General features: G+C 35.3%; 1 protein-coding gene across 1 annotated transcript in view; it reads left to right on the top strand.

Moving 5' to 3' along the window:
* LOC114050093 (inactive phospholipase D5) overlaps positions 1-19,357 on the top strand; it is a 394,466-nt gene that overhangs the window by 143,078 nt on the left and 232,031 nt on the right. The window contains exon 2 of the mRNA XM_027871645.1: positions 6,846-6,982. Within this exon, the coding sequence (XP_027727446.1) occupies positions 6,846-6,982 (137 nt within the window). The remainder of the gene's footprint in view (positions 1-6,845; positions 6,983-19,357) is intronic.

The following is a 19,357-nucleotide window of genomic DNA, read 5'->3' as shown; positions in this document are numbered from 1 at the left end:
ATTCCCTCTCCCATATCCACTAGAAAATCTGGTGTGCATTTTTGAGGAAGCTTGCTGTGCTCATGGATTAGACCAAAAACAAATAATGGATTTAGAATCAGAGCACTTAAGTTCAAACCAACTTCTCAAGGAAGTCTTTATCAAGGATTTTTAAAATCCATATCAACAGTGTCCTTTGTATCTCTCCATTGATATATTGGCTCCTTTCCATTCGTGAGAGCAGGTTCTTCTATTTCATGTTTGTTCTTCCACCCTGCCTCACTGTGGTGCCTACTTCAGGGATAAGTTTTCTGGGCTTGAGCTGCCTGAGGAATTAGTGGGTTTTTCTTCACTGGGAGATCTTCAGACAGAACTGTAAGGAACATCATCTGGAAATCGTAGGATAATTGGCTTAGACCTCAAAGATACCTAATAGTTTATCTGGTCCATTGTAGAGGATACTGAGGCATGGAAAGATGAAGTGATTTGCCTAGGGTCACACAGGTAGTAAGTGTCAAAAGAAGGATTTGAATCAATTTCTTCTTGACAATGAGTCCAGTACATCACCTACCACAGAATGTTTATGCCTCAGTATTCTAAAAAGGATTCATCTTCTGATACAAACTGTCTTTATTAGATGACCTCTAAAGTCTCTTCCAACTCTAAGGTTCTAGGATTCTCCACTTACACATATTTAGTGTTACTATCAGATGAGTTTTTTAAAAAATTAATATCCTGTATTTTCCTCCCAAAGAGTTTCATTACCTATCTTGTTCAGATTTCGTTTTAAACCAGTGATGTTAAACTGAAATAGAAACTGAGCTATTACACTATACATAAAGATCCCTGGAGGCCACATATTGACTTTGAAAACCATAAATTAACATTTTTTATGTTTTATTATATTTTTATTTATTTTGTTAAATATTTCTCAATTACATTCTAATCTGGTTTGGGTCATCCTGGGAAGTATTGGGTTGTTATGGGTCTCATGCTCTATGTTGTTGTTTGTCCTTCATTCTCGAAAAAGACTATGACATCAGGAAGGTGATGCCCTGACTTAGAAGTAAATTAGATTTAAGTGAAGGAGGGCTGTGCAAAGTCACTAGCCTCACTTTCTCCTCTGGGTCCAGTGGCAAGACATAGGTCAGGATGACTAGAGATGTTCCCCTCATGTTTGTCATTTAGAGATTTTAGAGAAGAATTGGCTGCTTCCAAAAAAAAATTTGTCTATACTTCTTTGTACATTAGTTTTTACCTGTGATGTTTATCTCAGTTGGCATTTCTTCACTCTCTATGTTGTTTCATGGTTGAAAAAATTAATAATGTGAGCTAAAAAATCCTTAGGAGATATTAATCTTTATGTACTTGTACTAGAAAGAAAAGAAAATATTATATCAAAATTCATTCCATTGCCAATAATTTTTACCAAAAAGAAAATTACATCCCCTTTATCTTCATTGTTTTCTTACTTAAATTGATCACATTTATTCATTCCATTGGTTTGCCATCATTTGCATTATTCTTTGAATTCAATGACTATGATTCATCTATTTTACTTTTCTCTTGTTTCTTCTGCAAAATTTGTTTTGCAAATTTCCAAGTCTGGGAGATATTTGGAAGCTGCAGTGCCACCTGTGATAGATAAGTTGTACTTAACATAATCTTTTCTAGTTCAAACAACCATTCATTAACTTAATTAAGACCTATTCCTTGATTATAGATGGAAGCACCTGAAAATATTAATAAGCCTGCTATCAAATGTAAGATGTCAACTGCTCAGATATTTGTGAAAATCAAGACAATTCACTGACAGGCACCACTGACTATAATAAAGGTAGAATAATTGAATTTAAAGAAATTATTAGAGTTCGTATTAGAAGTGTAAACATTATAAGATATGTTCATTGAGCTTCCTTATTATTATTAGTCGAAATTTAGCTTTAACTAAAGCATCTCATTTCTTCTCCACTGCCATTCTAGAGATCCCTGCAAATAGAGGTATGAGTTAATATTGACTCCCTCAGGGTGACCCTCACCCCTCATCTTCCCAGGACCCATTGATTACAAAGTGCATCCTGGGGTGAAGTACCAGGAAGATACTGCAGTTGTTTGTGGGAAAGATATTGAAATGAACCACAGATGAGCCTCTAGTGCCTTCCCTCTCTTATTTATTTTCTATTTATCCTCTATATGGTTTGTTTGTATATGTTTGCTTGCTTGTCTTCCTGATTAGATTGTGAGCTCTTTGAGGGCAGAGACTATCTTTTGCCTCTTTTTGTATCCCTAGACTTAGCACAGTTCCAGGAACATAGTAGGTACTTAATAAATGTTTATTGGCTGACTTAGAACTACTATTGATTTGTGACTGTGGGCAATCCCAGTCTCTATGAGCAAGAAGTTGTTCACTTGTTCAAAGGAAGATAATAATACCCTACCCCACAAACCTCTCAGAACTGTTCTGAGGATGTAAGAAGATCATGGAAGTGAATATGCTTTGCAAAGTACAAAGTACTATCCAATGGAAGGTGGCATCAATGGAGGTAACTATAATGCATCCTTTTAAGGATTGAGGCCAGTTAGTCCAATATGCTGCACAAATTGTAGTGCTATGTTATAATGTTCATGTGACCTTAGTGTCTTAATTTTAAAAATTTCCACATTTTAAATTGTTGTCTGATGCAAAGAATTACACACATTTGCATCTAAATTTAATTTTTTTAACTTGGCAAAGAAAAAGCCCTTTCTGTAAATTAGTACTTTTAACTTGCCAAGCTAAATAAAAGCAAAGCTCAAAGCATGCAACTACTATAATTTTCAAGGTTACCACCATCTCCCAGGTTATAGATCATAAATTCCTTTACTCCTTTTTGAAGCACAATGTAATTTGTTGAAATATGATATTATTGTGTTTTCAATACCAGCATAATTAAATTTACCACTTGGCCAGGCAGGCAGCTTTTTCAGTATAGATGTAAACTGCATTGAAAAATCCAGATTAAATGGGATTTGATAATGGTTCAAATTTAGTTTTTACCTAATGGGTTGGATTCATCAGTGAGTTTCTAATTGTAATCATAGTTACAGATTTTTTTTATTTTTTAAAAAAAAGACTTCACCCCATCGTGTTCCAATGAAAACTGGAATGGGTGGTTTAAATTGGTTTCTGAATAATCTGATATGCTATTCAGGATTTGAAAATGAATGAATCCTTTAGTAACCTCATACTTTTGTCTGAGTTATGAGATTGCATTGCCTTTATTTGAGTAGTCTTTTTGCTTTTTGGTGAAGAGAATTATAATTGAGATTGAGGAAAAGTAGTGTTATGACCTTGTGTTACTAATGATGTTTTTCCCAAGGCAGTGTTCTCATTAATTAGTTTTTTAAATGACCTGCATAGCCTTATTTCCTTCTCCTAAGCAAATTAAGATTCTCTTTAAAATTAATTGCTCATTTGAATAGAATTTACTTTTGTGAGTGTTATAAAACCAAAGTGCCTTCTCCAATACAAAATTCACCAATAGTAGTTTTTTTAAATAATGAACTTTTTAAAGAAAGAAAATAAATTGAATCAGCAAGTTCTGACCATTTTTTTTCTAAATTTTCATCCTGAGGAGGAGGACATAGAGGAGAGAAGGAAGTTAAATTCCTGGTATCAAATTGCTGTTTGGCACTTAGGGTTGAGTACTTCTCCTTAGGATAGAACACTTTTTTTTTAATGTAATGAAGTTCAATTAAGATTGAGCTACGTGAAATGGCAAGAAACTCTTCTTCATAAACAGATTATACAAATCTTGAGAGTTTGGAGTCTAGACACTGTTTTAGAAAAAAAATTGTGAGAGCTAAAAGAGATCTTGTGTATCATCTAGTCCATGTATGTATTTGGGAAAAAAACATACATTCATACACTTACACCTATATGCATCTGCATATATCTAGTTCATCTCTTTCCAGAACTGCGATCCCACACCATAATTTGCCTATTTCAAACCCCTACATCCCAGAGACATCTCAAAGTCAAGATTTTCAAAACAAAGTTCAGTATCATCCCCTAAACCCTCCCTTCTTTCAAACTTCCCAGTTTCTTCCAAAGACACCACCATTCTTCCAGGCTCCCAGATTTATAACCTTGGCATTAGTCTCAACTCCTCACTCTCCATCACCCCTACATATCCAATCAATTGCTGAATTTTTCCCTATTTCCACAATATTTACTGCATCCAACCCCTTCCTTTTATTCACACAGCTAGCACTTTCTAGCACTTTAAGTCAAGCCCTCATAATCTATCACCTAGATTATTGCCACAGTCTCTTAATTGGTCTTCTTGTCTCATCTTTAACTACTTCAGTCCATCCAGCATACTGCTGATGAAGTTATTTTCTTAAGTGCAAATTTGACAATGTGTTTCTCCTACTCAATCAAATCCTGTGGCTTACAGTTGTCTCTAGGGAGAAACAAACAAACAAACAAACAATAATGAACTCCTCTGTTTAGTCTTGAAAGCCCTTCATCACCTGGCCTTAACCCATCTTTTTAGCCTCATTGTACATTACATCCCCTCTTGCACTCTTCAGTGCAGGCAAATGTACCTTCTTTCTATCTCACAGGATAATCCATATCCTATATCCACATCTTTGCCATGACAATCTCACATTCCTGGAATGCAGTCCCCTTCCTTCTATCTACCTCACAAAGTCCCTCTTTTCCTATAAAGTCCAGATTTAAGGACCATGTTTTAAATGACACTTTTCCTGATTCTCCCAACTGCTAGAGTTCATCCACCCAACGTACCTAATATTTGTATATATGTGTACATACACATATGTATTTGTATTCATTCACTTTAACTTTTTGTTGTAAATTTATATATGTACTTCTTGTCTTCCCCATTAGAATGCAAATTTCTCATGAATAGGAATTATTTCATTCTTTCCACTTATATCCTCACTGCCTGGCACTTAATAAAGGCTTGATGATTCTTTCCAGTCGATAAGGCCAGATCTCTATATACTGTGCCACAACTTTTTTTGAGATTCTGGAACTGTTTAAAAATAAATATTTTATTTGTTTTTACTTTTAAAAAGGAAATTCTAATGAAAAAGAATGGGGGGGATAATTTTCATTATTATAATGACTGAATTAAGAAAGGGAAAAGCACATACATAGGCACATGCTTTGCAGGTTACATTTAGACTAGTTAGGCCTATTTACCATTGTCTTTTGTGTCTACAGATGAGCTACTAGGTGCAGGTCCATCTGAAAATGTAATGTGTTAGGCAAACATTCAGTGTTAGAAAAACTCTAAGTAATCTTATATCTTTGGGGTTTTGTTTTCTAGAGACTGGCCTGGAACAATGGTTCTCAATTTTTTTATCTATAAATCTTCTACTTCCTATGTTATATTTCCACTTTACATTCGCACATGTCTAAATGTGTGTGTTATTATATGTACATATATATGTATATACATACATGCATACATATATGTATTTAATTTTAATTCTATGGTGTTCTTAAAAGAAGAGCAATGGTAATAATGCCTTCCTTTTGTTTCAGATGTAATTTGGGGGTAGGTTCTTGCTTTGTTTAAGGTCACAGTCAGGTAAAGTAGTAGAAAAGTAACAAGAGGAAGGGATTGGCATGAGATGAAGTGATTATGTGAATGGAGGTTTGGTGGGAAGGGTGAGAGAGAGGAAGAAGAGTAGAAGATAATATAAAAAGAAGCCATGCAGTGATAATTTGGTCACACATTTGGTCCAGCCTTACACCTCTAATCTCTGTGATCCCCAGCCATCTTTCAAATATAGCAAGTTGACACCATGGTCATAGTCACTGAACTTTTGATAGACCCTAGCAAATGGGCTCCATAACTCAACCACCCCTATCGGTCTTGTACAAACAAGCCTCTTAAGCTGCAGTTTGTGCTTCTGTGAGATAGCTTCAGCACTGTTCCTTCAAGGCTGTTTTTAATGTTCATTTTAACTTTATTTTATCTCTATAAAAATGTCACAGAAGTTAGAAAACATAGTGTAATTGACTTCTAGCCTTGCTCTATTCCTGACTAAAGGAGGGCTCTGTTTTCTGTAGTCAGATTTTCCCATCATCCTCTAGAATTAGTGACCTTAAAGTTTGAATGGCATGGGACCAGCAGGTAAGGAAGTAACTTCTTGATGACCTAACTCTCTAGTTATAGTCACGTGTTCACTGTAATAAAGTGTGTGAATGGCAGTTAATTGTGTCTTTAACATGAAATTTCATATTTAAACACATCTTTGCTGCCTGCATATATATTAAATCAGTTTCTTTGCTTGCTCTCTAAACCCAGTGAGGTTGATCAAAATTCAGGGCACTTTTCAACCTCCAAGGGAGTTCTCCTAGAAGTCATTTCTATAGGGATTGAGGCAGGGGTTTGGAGATGAGTGGGGACAAAGAGAGAGGAAATCATGTTCAGTAAGCAGAAGGTAGAAAAGTGGTGGTAAATGGGTAATAGATTGCAATTACTGAGCAGCCCTGTGTTCTATTTTTAATTAGAAGTAATGGATTTTTCAGTGATCCCTTCTGAGGCACTTTTGATCAGAAAGAAATAAAGAAGGAATTCAAAAGTCTTGGCACTGTAACATGAATTATTTAATACTATCTGACATGTAGCATGAACTTGGAGGCTGTGTTGAAGAATAGTCTTAGAGGTCTTATACATTTTCACCCAGAGAACAATTTTGCTCTGGCAATAGTGAAAGTTATGTATTCCAAAGGATTTTTTCCCACTAGTTTTGAAAAGCTGTCAAATCTTGAGTTTCTTAAAAGAGAGCTATAACATTCATCTTCCTTTTTTTTTCTCTTCTTTTTGTTTTTTAATCTTTTTCAGTCCCAGCAAAAGTGCATTGTGATCTTTGCCCTGGTATGTTGCTTCGCCATCCTAGTTGCCTTGATCTTTTCAGCTGTGGACATCGCAGGAGAGGATGAGGATGGACTCTCAGAAAAGAATTGTCAAAATAACTGTCGGTAAGAGGTAACAAACAAAAATTCTCTTTTGGGGGGTGGGAAAGGAGAGTTGGGGAGGGATAAAAATCTGTGAAGCAAAAAGACAAGTTATCAGGCTTGGATCAGATTATATTCACTTATTGTAAATCAAAAATCTTGATGCAAGGAGGAGAAATAAGTTTAATTTACATAACCTGGAGAGAGAGAAAAAATGGTGAATTTTGGAAATAGCTTTAAGATCTGTGCTGTTTTGTACTTGTCAGCCTTATTTTTGCCCAATTAGATTCAACAATGGCTTGTTAATACACAGTTGTTGAATGCTCTAATATATACAGAACAATCTATACTCTCTTAAAGATATGAACAGACTTACACCCAGACTAGAAACATGAATTTATTTAATAAATAATTAGTAAAGGCTTCTTATATGTAAGGCACTTCAATAGGAACTTGAAGGGATTCTACTCTAAAACTAAGGCAACACAAACACAAATAAAACACTTAAAATGAAACATGGACCTAAATACCTACTATTTATGTCTACAATCACATCTCATAGATTGTTAATGAGATAATATATTTAAAGTGCTTAGCATACAGCCTGGCACAGAGGTGCTTAAATACTTGTTCCATTCTCTTTCCACCTTCCCCTATTAGAGCAGGAAGAGGGGTCAAGGAAAATGGTCATCTAGTTTAACCCTCACATTTTATAAATGAGAAAACAAAAGCACAGAAGGGTAAAATATAAGGAGAATAGAATTTCAGATTTTGGAAGAAATCCAGAGAACAGCTAGCCTAATTCATTAATACCAGGAATCCCTTTTTCATTTATTATCCCTAATAAATGATGAACAGACTTCCACTGGAAAACTTCCATTGATAGAGAACTTATTATCTTTTGAGGCATCCCTTTCAATTTTTGGAAAGGTCAAATTGTTAGGAAGTTTTTCCTTATATTGAGTTCAAATCTCTATATAACTCCTGGCCATTACTCCTGTTCCTACAAGACATAACACAATTAGTCCCATCCCTTTTTCATATGACAGGTCTTCACTTCAGTATACCTATTATGTTCTCCCTAAGTTATCTCTCCCCCAGGATAAAATTCCTTACCATTATTACAGACCCTCTTTCTTAGATATTGTCTCTGGTGAATTACTGTTCACTTTCACTGTTAGTCTGCCATCTTTGTTTTGCCTGATCTTTGTGGCAGCTGGCTCAGAAGATATCTGTGGGCAGTTTCTTCCCTCCCCCTCGGTTTTCATTATAAAACTCTCTTGATTAGATATAGGCTATATAAGTCTGTAGGCACATGTGCTCTCAGAAGCTCCTTTTGCATGCTTCTAATTCTTACCAAGAACCTTTCATTCCTGCACCTGAAGCTGTGGCCTCGATATCCAAATGCCATTCTCAAATATCATCTTTTAAAAACTTTCTTAACTGTACTTTCTGTTCCTTCCATATTCTTCTCAAAACTCTAAATACAGCATTTAGCACATTACCTGGCATATAGGAAGTGATTAATAAATGCTTGTTGACTGAATAAATTCATTTAGCAGCTCAAGCTGCCTAATAGCAGAATCTGGATTGGAACCCAGTTCTCCTGACTCTAAGACGGAATCCTTTGGGCTTTGCACCACACTGTAACATATTGCCTCAACTTGTTTTCAGATCAGCTACTCTGCATCTGCACAGATTGTGGGGATTACTTCTCTTAGTTTACACATACTATGTAGCAGCTCCATGTGCTCATTCCCACGCGATGAATAGCAATGACTAAGATGTTCCATATATTCTGTCTCCTATTTGTTGGATGGACAGATAATAGAAGAATCAGGTAAACATTCAATATTTATATACGTAATTTTGCAAGGCTGAATTAAGGCCACAAACCACAATAATAATTATGAATTAGGGAAGATTATGAACTCAAATTATATTTTTGTCAAAAGAGACAAAATTATAATGGCAGTGATTTTCCTGCCTTTTTTTAAAGCAACAACCTGGTAGTGTATTTTTAAAATCTTGTTTATTTTGTTGTAAAGTAGCTTTCTATGGGTGTTGAAAGTTTTGGCACAGTGAATGTTCTGAAAAGAACTGAAATAAGATTTAAAAATCTGGTGATAAATTTTAATGCAGTAACCAGGCAGCAGGATAATAAACAGAAGAGAGCTTCAAAGTCAGGAATAGGTATACATTTTAAATTCTACTCCTTTGTGTTGAATAACTTCTGTTCTATAAATGTATTTCCTCCGGGATATTGAATTTGGAAAGAATTTCAAGATAAGAACGACATACCTAAAAACTGACATGCAATAGGACTGCATGGAAGTATATAACTTTTTTCAGAAAGCAGAGGTCATCAAATTGATGACTATATTTTTCTAACTGAAAAGTTTCTCTGCCCTTTCATCCAGGAAAGCTATCTACTACTGGGCCTAGAGTCAGGAAATCCTGAATTTAAATCCTGCCTCAGACACTTACTAACTTTGCGACCCTGTGAAAGTCATTTAACCTGTGCCTGCCTGTTTCCTTATATGCAAAATGGGGACAATAATTTCACCTACCTCCCAGAGTTGTTGCAAGGAAAAAATGAAATAATGCTTGTAAAAATGTTTGCAAACATTAAAGCAGCATATAAATGCTCACTACTATTATTAATACTTTTATCCTTATCTAATACCCTCTCAGCCCTTTTCCTCACCAAGCTGAAACCTTTCCTTGTCTGCCCTGCTACTGGCCACATTCACTTTGACTTAAGAGACCTTGTGTCAGCTTTTCTGCAAATGTTTCTTCTACCTCTTCACCTTAGTTGAAATATGATTTCCCCCTAATAATATATAGGGAGAAAAAAATACATATATATGTGTCACTATACAGTCAAACAAGCACTTTTTTACTTTCTTTTCATTTGAATTTTGTAATAATCCTGATAAGAAGGTCATGTTATTATTATCATGACATTACTTTTTCTTTTCTCTGCCTGGAATATCTTCTTCCCCATCTCTTCCTACTTGAAGACCACTTTTATTTTAAGTCTCAGTTCACTTCTTGTGTCCTCTATGGAAGCTTTCCTGATCCCTTTACAGGGGGAGCATTCTCTCTTTCCTCTGAATTCTTAAAGCTCTTTGTAATTGGTCAATAGAAATCTCCCTTATTATAAAATCCCTATGATTCAATCATTCATTCAAAAAATTCATTAAGATCCTATTTTGTGAAAGGCACTGTGCTAGAAACAAAAGGAGATACAAAGAAACTGTATATGCCCTTAAGAAGTTTACATTCTAGTGGGTAAGACAAGACGTGTACAATTAATTCTGTTGGCAGATCAATGACTTCATTATCTAGGCATTCCCTGCATTACTAAAAATTCCATCTCATCAATGCCTTCTCACTAAATGTGATTCTTATTTGTGTCTTTCTATAAATCCTCCCTAGAGGATTTCTCCAATGCCCTGGAAGCCTCCTTCCTCCAGACTGCTGAGGGTTCAGAGGAATTCAAGAAGGGGCATCCCTTTGGTCAAATTCTAATATTGTTTTCCATTGCTGACTGAGCCTTTAAAAATGTACTTATTAAAATTCTTTCCTCCTCTTTCTGTGCTTAACTCTGGGTCCAGTTCCTTTGCCTATCTGTGCTGCTTGTCCAAGATATATGTACTAACATTTAGTTCTTTTCATATGTCATGGATAGAAGTGAAATTCTCTGCCCATATGTTATCCTTTGCCCATGCTAGATGATCACAGGGAAGCTCATTAATTAGTCTACCAATAAACTCTGTATCATAACATGGGCACTGATATCCATTTTTTCCCTGCATGATTACTAGGCCAGTCAAATTTGAATACATATGGATCAGAAGATCCTAACCCCATAGTATTTTGGAACTCAATATAATCATCATAATGGCATCCACAAAATAGAATTTTTATAGGATTTGTCTTCCTATAGATAAAAACTCTCTTCTACTTAGACTTTCTCCTAATCACTCATCATAACACTGGTAAGTATGTGCGTTCAACCTCAGGAACACTAGGTAAGATATTATAAAGATGAATAAGATAAGTATTTTTACTTCCACTGGACCAAGCATAGTTCTTTGAACATAGTAGGTGTAAAAATGTTTAATTAATTCCTGTTTTACATTCCATAACACAATTTTTCACATGTAAACAGAATTATGACAACCATACTGAATAGTCATATTTGATATAATTATATATGTGTATATATATATATATCATGTAGATTTATTTGCTACATCTCCTTGGTAAAATTTTATTTTGGGGAGAATCCACTTAAATTTCATGGGGAGACATTGAGATACATGTGTTTTAGTAATAACAAAGAATAGTGTATATATGAGTGAGAATTTTAAAATCTACTGAGAGGACTGCCAAATGTAAATAGAGTAATTTCATGCTATAAATCTCCCTAACTCTTGTGTATCAAGTCTGCGTAATAATAAGATGGGCATGGAAAATAAAAGGTGATGATGGAAAAAATAATTCTTAAATCTCAGTGAAGAAAAGTAATGGTCCCAAAATGTACTCGAGGATAAATTGTCTATCCCTAAATTCTACTCTTACAGAAAATTACCGGAATTAATATCCTCAATCCCTCATTATGGATGGAGTAAAGCACTGATTTCCTAGGCCAAAACACACTTAAGTTAGCCCATTACCTAAAAAACAGGAGTGTTTGTACTTTCACTGTGAAAACATCAAGGATAATTTTAAAAGATAATATTTTAATCTTTAGCATTTAATGTTTAAAGTAGGAAGTTTGAGAGAGCATAAAGCTTCCTGATGGCCTATAATTACTAATTTGTAATAGAAGCTAATCATTTCAGTTTTAATCCTAATGAAACTAAATATATGATTAATTATGTTGGCATTTCTTCATGGCAGGTTTCTTTCAGGTGAAGTTATTTGGTTACTTTTTTTTTTTCAAAATGAAAGGCAGTGTGATATAGTGGATATAATGCTGTCTTCAGAGTCAGAAGACCTGGGTTCACATTTTTCCTCTGACATACTGGTTAGAGATAATAGTGAAACAGCAAAATCTTGAGTTTAAACCATGAGCAAACAAATAGTGGTAACACAGCCTATATTGTTGATTGTAAATTATTCAGAGGAAGACTATCAAAGTGGTGAAGGATCTTGCATCAATTTCATATGGTGATCAGTTGAAGAAACTTGATGTTTAGTGTATGGAAGAGAAGAATCTGAAGGACATGATAGCTGCCTTTAAGTATTTTAAGGGCTATAATTTGGAGAAGGAATTTGGTTTGTTTCATTTAATTCATTAGGGCAGAAGCGGGGAAAAGGGGGTAGAAGTTACAAATAGGGAAATTGAGGCTCAATGTTAGGGAAAACAGTCACATTTAGAGCTGCTTAAAATTGGGATGCACTGCCTCAAGTTTGGTGGATTCTTCCTTCTTGGACATCTTCAAGCATAGGAAGTATAACCATTTGTCAGGTTTATTATAGCAGGAGAATCCTTTTCTACTATGTATTGAACCTACAAGGTTAGTGAGGTCTCTTCCAAGTCTCAAATCTAGTGATTCTATCATTCACATCAAGATTGGCCTCAGGCTGCTTCTGTTTACAATTGTTGAAAACCATTCTGACCAAAACCTTCAATCAAACTGACTGACATGGTGTGTCTCTGCCGTGATGGAATTGATGTAACCAATAATGCCTTATGTGGGATCAACATAGCCAAAATGGAGGAGGAAGCACTTGAAGGATTCCCTGAAACATAGCTTCAGCTAGTATTCAAGAGGATATCTAGGAAACTGAGAGTGGAAGACACAATAGACTGTAATATATTACTGACTCATGCTGTTTGTATGTTTGTGAGTAAGTCACTAATGTCTCTGAGTCTCAGTTTTCTTATCTGGTCATTTGGGAAGAAGAAGGCACAATTTATAAAATATAATAATAACATAATAATAAATGGTAATAGCTGGCATTTGCACAGTACCTTTAAATTTGCAAAGTACTTTCCATGTTATCTCATTTGATCTTCACAATAACTAGTTCTTATTGTCTTCACTTTACTAATGAGGAAACTGAAACTTGAGGAAATTTAGTTATCTGTCTGGAGTCACACAGTCTTACATGGAGGAATGATGGAGCTATCTTTACAACTGCTAAGCTCTTTTTATCTATATCTAATGCAGAAAAGCTTAAATATTATTGATTTGCCTTGTTGATGAATTTATTCTTCAAAAGGCATGGAAAAGTGGTGATAGAAATGGCTCTTCTGTACCTAATTCAAACAAAGGAGGAGGAACTTAAAGCAAAAATAATTAAAATTTTGGGAGAAAATGGTCACTTCATCTCAATGTTCATGTTGGAAAAAGAGGATAAGCTGAACATAATCTGACATGCATCCTAAGTTTGGTGAGAGCAGATTTCAGAGTTCATTCAGAGAAAGAATGTTGGATTCAGTGACTTTGGAGACTGGCCTACAGGTGTAGATGGGACTCAAGAACGAAACTTGGAAGACGTGATTCCATTGAGGAAAAAAAATGAAAGAAGTGTCTATAGAGACTAAAGTGACTACGTAGAGAATTTATGAAACTTAGATTGATTTTATTTAATGTTTAAAGGGTAGAATCGAGGGAAGCTGAGGACAAATTAAAGAGAATGTCAACATCATTGTCAGAATGGTGAAAGCAGAGCTACAGCTCAGACAGCTGAGGTTCATGATGAATGCTGAGGAGAACAAAAAGGGTTTTTTTCAGTGATGTTGAGGGCAAGAAAGAGATCAAAGAAGTAACAGATGGTAAGATGAAAGAGAAAATGGAGATTCAACTTTTATTTTGCTTCTATTTTCTTAGCCAAGAAGAATGTTCTTCAGACTGGAAAAAAATAGAACAAAAAAAGTTAACAGGAAGTTGAAACTGAAAAAGTTATGAGTACATCTAGCTGCCCTAAGTAAGTTAAAGTCATTTGATCATGCTGAACCTCATCCTCAGTTACCAAAAGAATATACAGATGTGATTTCTGAGCTATGGTCAGTGATTTTTCTTAAATCATGGAAATGAGAGAGAGGCTATAGGATGAAATACAGAAAAATGTTGTCCTTATTTTTTAAAAAAAAATGAAGAATTTGGAATCTTCCAAAAAAACCCAGAAATTTTTAATTTGACTTTAATACCTTGCAAAATTCTTGAATACATAATAAATGCTTCCAAATCATTCTTTAACAATGGAAAGAATTATCACTAAGAATTAGCCTAGCTTCATGAAGAAATGATTGTGCCAGATGGACATATTTATTAGATTGGTAGATAAGAAAAATAACATAGACATAGAATACCTAGATTGCAGAAAAGCATTTTAAAAAACTCATTCTTTCTCTTTGAAGGTGAATAATGTGGACTGAGTTATAGCATAATTATGTGAATTCAGAACTGAAATCAGGCTGGATGAACAATCTTAAGGAGTTGTGATCTCTGGACTGATGCCACAGGAGGCAGTTTTCTAGATATTGCCCTCAGGGATCTGTCCATTGTCCTGTATTGTTGGGTGTTTTTTTTTCAATTACTTGAGAATAGGCAGAGATGACATATTTACCAAGATTACAGATGGCACAAAGCTAGGAGAGACAGGTAGTACACTGGAATATAGTCAAGATCCAGAAATATATTTGATGGCTTATAATAATGTGTGGAAATCTAATAAAATGAAATTTAACAGAATTAAATGTGAAGTCCTACCCTGGGGTTTAAAAAAAATCAACTATATATGTATAGAATAGGGAAGATATGGCTAGACATAAGGTCATGTGAAAAAAATTAAGGGGGGGCCATTTGTGGATTGTAAGTTCTTGAGACTGCAAATGCAGTCTCACCAGGGCAGAGTAAAGTAAAATGATCAGTTCTCTTTTTATGGCTATTATACCTCTCTTAAATGAAGCTTATGATAAGTGAGATTATCATATTTACCATGTAAATGAAGTCTTGAAATTTTTTCAGGTTAGTAAGGCCTCCTAAAATTTAAACTTCTTTATTCCAGTCTTTGACAAACAGAGCCACATCCACATCACAATGAGGCATCAGAACAGAAATTTAAGAGAGATCTCTGACGCTTAAAACTTCTAAGGTAGAAATAAATCTCATCTGGACAAACTATGCCCTAATAGCCCCAGTCAAAAAAAAAAAAAAAAGAAAGAATGATCTCTAAAACTTGTGTTTTTTTCTTTTTCTATAATAGTAACTCTACTCCATGATACCATAATCCCAAGGCTTCAGTAGCCTGGGGTGGAATAAAAACAGAGATGACAACATCTTATGGAAACTAAATTCTCTAAATTATGATACTATTCCCAACTTCTTTATATTTAGGCACCTGGTCAGGGCCCCACTTTTTAATTTTTTATGATATAAAGTTCTTATTTCTCTTTGTATAGTAAATAATACAGTATAGAAAATAGTATCAGTTGGGAAACTGATTTATGGTGTATCATGTTTGTTTCTTCATCACTAGTGTCACAGAATCTATTGCATCCAGAAAAATAGCCCTCCCAGCAGCCAATTTCAATAATGCCCCTCAAAACAGTAAAGTTTTATTTTCATAAGTATTTTATTAAGAAGACTGCCTTATGAGCTCTTAGGTGAAGAAAATGGTGCAGCTTAAAACTAGTTAATCACAGTTATAAGCAAGTGGCATAAATTATAATTTCTGAAAACATGTTTTGACATATCTGTGGTTGCAAAATCAATCACATCAAGATAGTGAATTGTTTCAGTTCATATCTTTTTTTAATGAATTCTACCCAGAAGATGCAGAGTATTGTTAGGTAGGCAGTGACAGATGAGGCTGGTTAGGAAGCTCCTTTGAGCAATCTGGCAATTCTGCCTGTCTTACTGCAAATCCATTTAATTGAGTACTGATAGAATTAGTCTGGTGTAATGAAAAGATTTTTTTTTTAAAATTCAGACAACAGGTCCAATAAAACCTTGTTACATCGGGTAGTAAATTCTGCCAGAATTATTCTGCTGTTTTAGGAAACTGGCAGATGGACTTTTTTTTGCTATAGGAAAAGTAATCAAGATAAAAAATACAAGTTAAAGGAAATCAATATGTTTATAGAGCACAAAATTAACTAGTCACCCAGGCATGATCCATGAAAGAGTAAATGGTAGCATCATTTTAGAGTTGGGAAATGACATAGCTATGTCTCAAGCTTGGTTCAACCACTTCCTAGCTTCATATCTTTGAACAAATGATCTGTAAATTTCATCTTCATTTGCAAAATGAGAATAATCCTATTAAAACTACAACTACACATTTTTTCCAGCAGAGGCAAAAAAATGGTGGACGTGGTGAGAGTCGTGAGTCTTTGCCTTCATCAAGTTTGGGATGGTGAGACCCATCCAGGAGAGAAGTACCATGGTGATGATACCACCCTGGGGTTGGTACAGGAAGGGATTCTGTAGGTGGGGGCTCTACCATGTAGTGACTCAAATGATAGAACCTTAGGGTGGTGGCAGGCACCACAGCATATAAAAATGGTGGTCACTAGGAGTAGAAAACATGATCTTTTGGGGAGGAAACATGATGGATATTGTGATCCTGGGGCAAAGCCCCATTGCCCTTTGTCAGTTTCAGGTATGATCCAGGCCTACCTCATCAAATCAGTTATGGGTGCCACATGAGTCCAAATATATGAGAATATCATAAATCATAAAGTGTTTTTCAAATATAAGTTAATAATATTATTTCCAAAGCCTCTTCCTTATAGGTGGGTTAAGTATTGTCCCAGTACTAGAGATATGGGTGTACACCTCCATGTAGTTCAAGGTTTGATAAGATGGAAATAAGACATGGTTTTTCATGTCCCAAATATTACTCAGACTTATGTAATACCAATAGGCTCTAGGTTTGAATACTAACTCTAATCAAATGACTTTGATCTGTTCAATTACTGTGATGAGGGTTCCAAGGAGAACTTAGTGCTCTAGAATCAGTCAAAAGTATACCTAACCTCAAAGTGAGTTTGAAATTTCTACGTCTGTGACAAAGAGGCTATCTACTGGTAGCATACTATTTCAGCACTGAGCCAGGAGAAGAAGGAAAAGGAGAGGAATGAGGCAAACTTTATAGTTGACTGTGTAATCTGCACTTCTAAAATAGCTCAGGGAAGGATGAGGGACTTGCAACTGGGTAGGAATTCCCTTATTTTTGTAGTAGGTAGCCCTATCTGGAGAAATCTCTACTTTCTGCTGAATTTTCCATGCTTATGCTCTGATCCCAAACTAGTCTCAATACAAGGTTTTTCAATGTGGGAGAATTCAGTGTAACTGCAATTATTTAATGAGAAAATATGTAAGCGGTAAGGACAGGATGGAGGGCAGAGCAGGGAAGAGAGAGAAACAGAGACTGAGACAGACAGAGATAGGACAGGTGGACAGTACAGCCATCTTTTCTTTTAATTAGTGATTTCTCTTCACAGGTGGTTTCTAAAAGTATCGGAAGAATCTTTGATCTGGTTCTCCTAATCACATCTGCTAAAGGCAGAAATGTACCAACAACATAGCTCTGAAAAATTCTGCTTAGAATTTTTAATAGAGGATTTTGACTCAGTGTGATTACTTCATGCTAAAAGCAAGTGAGCACCAGGGAGAAGTTCCCTTCATCAGTAAAATCACAATTCTAGATAAAGAAAGAAAAAAGTCATACTTTACATTGAAAGGAAGGGGGAAGGAAGATGAATGGAACATGCATTTATTAAAGGACCTACTATGTGCTGGGCACTGTGCTAAGTACTTTTACAATATTATTTCTCTTGAGTTCAATAAAGCATCTTCTGGTATATTATTTAGCTCCCAATTCCCATAAAGCACCCAGAGGCTGTGTGGTATGGGAAAAGCATATGAAATTTGTAGTCAGGGGACATTTCCAAATCAAATCCCAGCTGTGTTCCTTGCTAACTGTTTGACCTTGGGAAATCACAACCAATCTGATCATCAGTTTCCCCATCTGTGACAGGAGGATCAGTTCTTAATGAAATAATTTACAACCTGTGAAATATAAATATGTGTGCACATATATTTCATTTACATGTGTACACACTCTTTAGGAAGAAAAATGTTGACATCCTTTAATGAGCCATGGCTTTTTCAGTCAATTCATTCTGCAAAGACATATGGAATATTGACCAGCTCAGTCTTATTTAATTTTCAGTGTATGGTATTGTGTATGGTATTGATTTTCACAGTTTAATTATGTAACATTAGATTTGTGATGTCACTTTGTGATTACAAAACACTTGACATATATTATCTCATTTGATCATCATCACAACTCTGAGGATGGTACATAGATAGTGGAAATATAATTTCCCCATTACTGATCAGGAAAGCATTAAATGATTTCCAGTCATACATTTAATAAGTGAGAGAGTTGTGGCTCAAATCCAAATCTTCAGACTTCAAGTTTCACTTTATGCACTATACCACGCTGCCTGTTAGAGCCCTCTTTGTCTCTGCATTTGACTGATTGGTGCAGTCAAGATGTAGATATGGAAATTATTGTCGTTTATTTCAGCCGTGTCTGACACTTTGTGATACCATTTGGGGTTTTCTTGGCAACGATACTGGAATGGTTTGCCATTTCCTTTTCCAGCTCATTTTACAGACGAGGAAAATGAGGTAAACAGGGTTAAGTGATTTGCCCAGGGTCACACAGCTAGTAAGTGTATGAGGCCAGATTAGAATCCAAGAAGAGGAGTCTTTCTGACCTCAGGTTCAGCACTTTAGCCATTGCGCCAATTAGCTGCCCATTCAAATATAATAGAACTACTTTAGTAATGTTTTACGGATCTACCATCTATAAATTTATCTAAAACACATTAAACTTACCTGCAACATAAAGCACTCCATGTTTTCAGGCTCATTGTCAGTAGAAGACTGGGTCTTTGTGAAACACAGCTAGAATGAGTGGTTTTATATTTAATGATTGTCTATATCACTAGTGTCAAACTCAAATAGAAATGGGCCCACTAAACCTTAATGAGGATCCTTATGGGTGGCTGCAGATTGACTCAGAAAGCCACATATTAACATTATTTTTTCTTCTGTTACATTTACATTTATTATGTCAAATATTTCACAATTATATTTTAATCTGGTTTGGCAAGACTTTGGAGTTTTGCAGTTGCAACGTGTCCTAAGCAAGTTTGACACCTATGGTCTACAACATACATATCTGGGCATAGAGACACAATTGTAAGGGTGACAAAACTGGTTAACAGGCATATAGATTCTATTATGTCTGTAAACTCAAAGGTAGGGATAGAGGGAGCACCAGATGTGGAGCTGAGCCAGTAGGAGCAATACAAGTCAACCTAATTCTATCCGTCTTTGAAACTATCTACTGTGC

The sequence above is a fragment of the Vombatus ursinus genome, unplaced genomic scaffold, assembly GCF_900497805.2.
Source record: "Vombatus ursinus unplaced genomic scaffold, bare-nosed wombat genome assembly UNPS02014798.1, whole genome shotgun sequence".
NCBI lineage: Eukaryota > Metazoa > Chordata > Mammalia > Diprotodontia > Vombatidae > Vombatus > Vombatus ursinus.
This window is presented reverse-complemented; position numbering and strand designations above follow the sequence as displayed.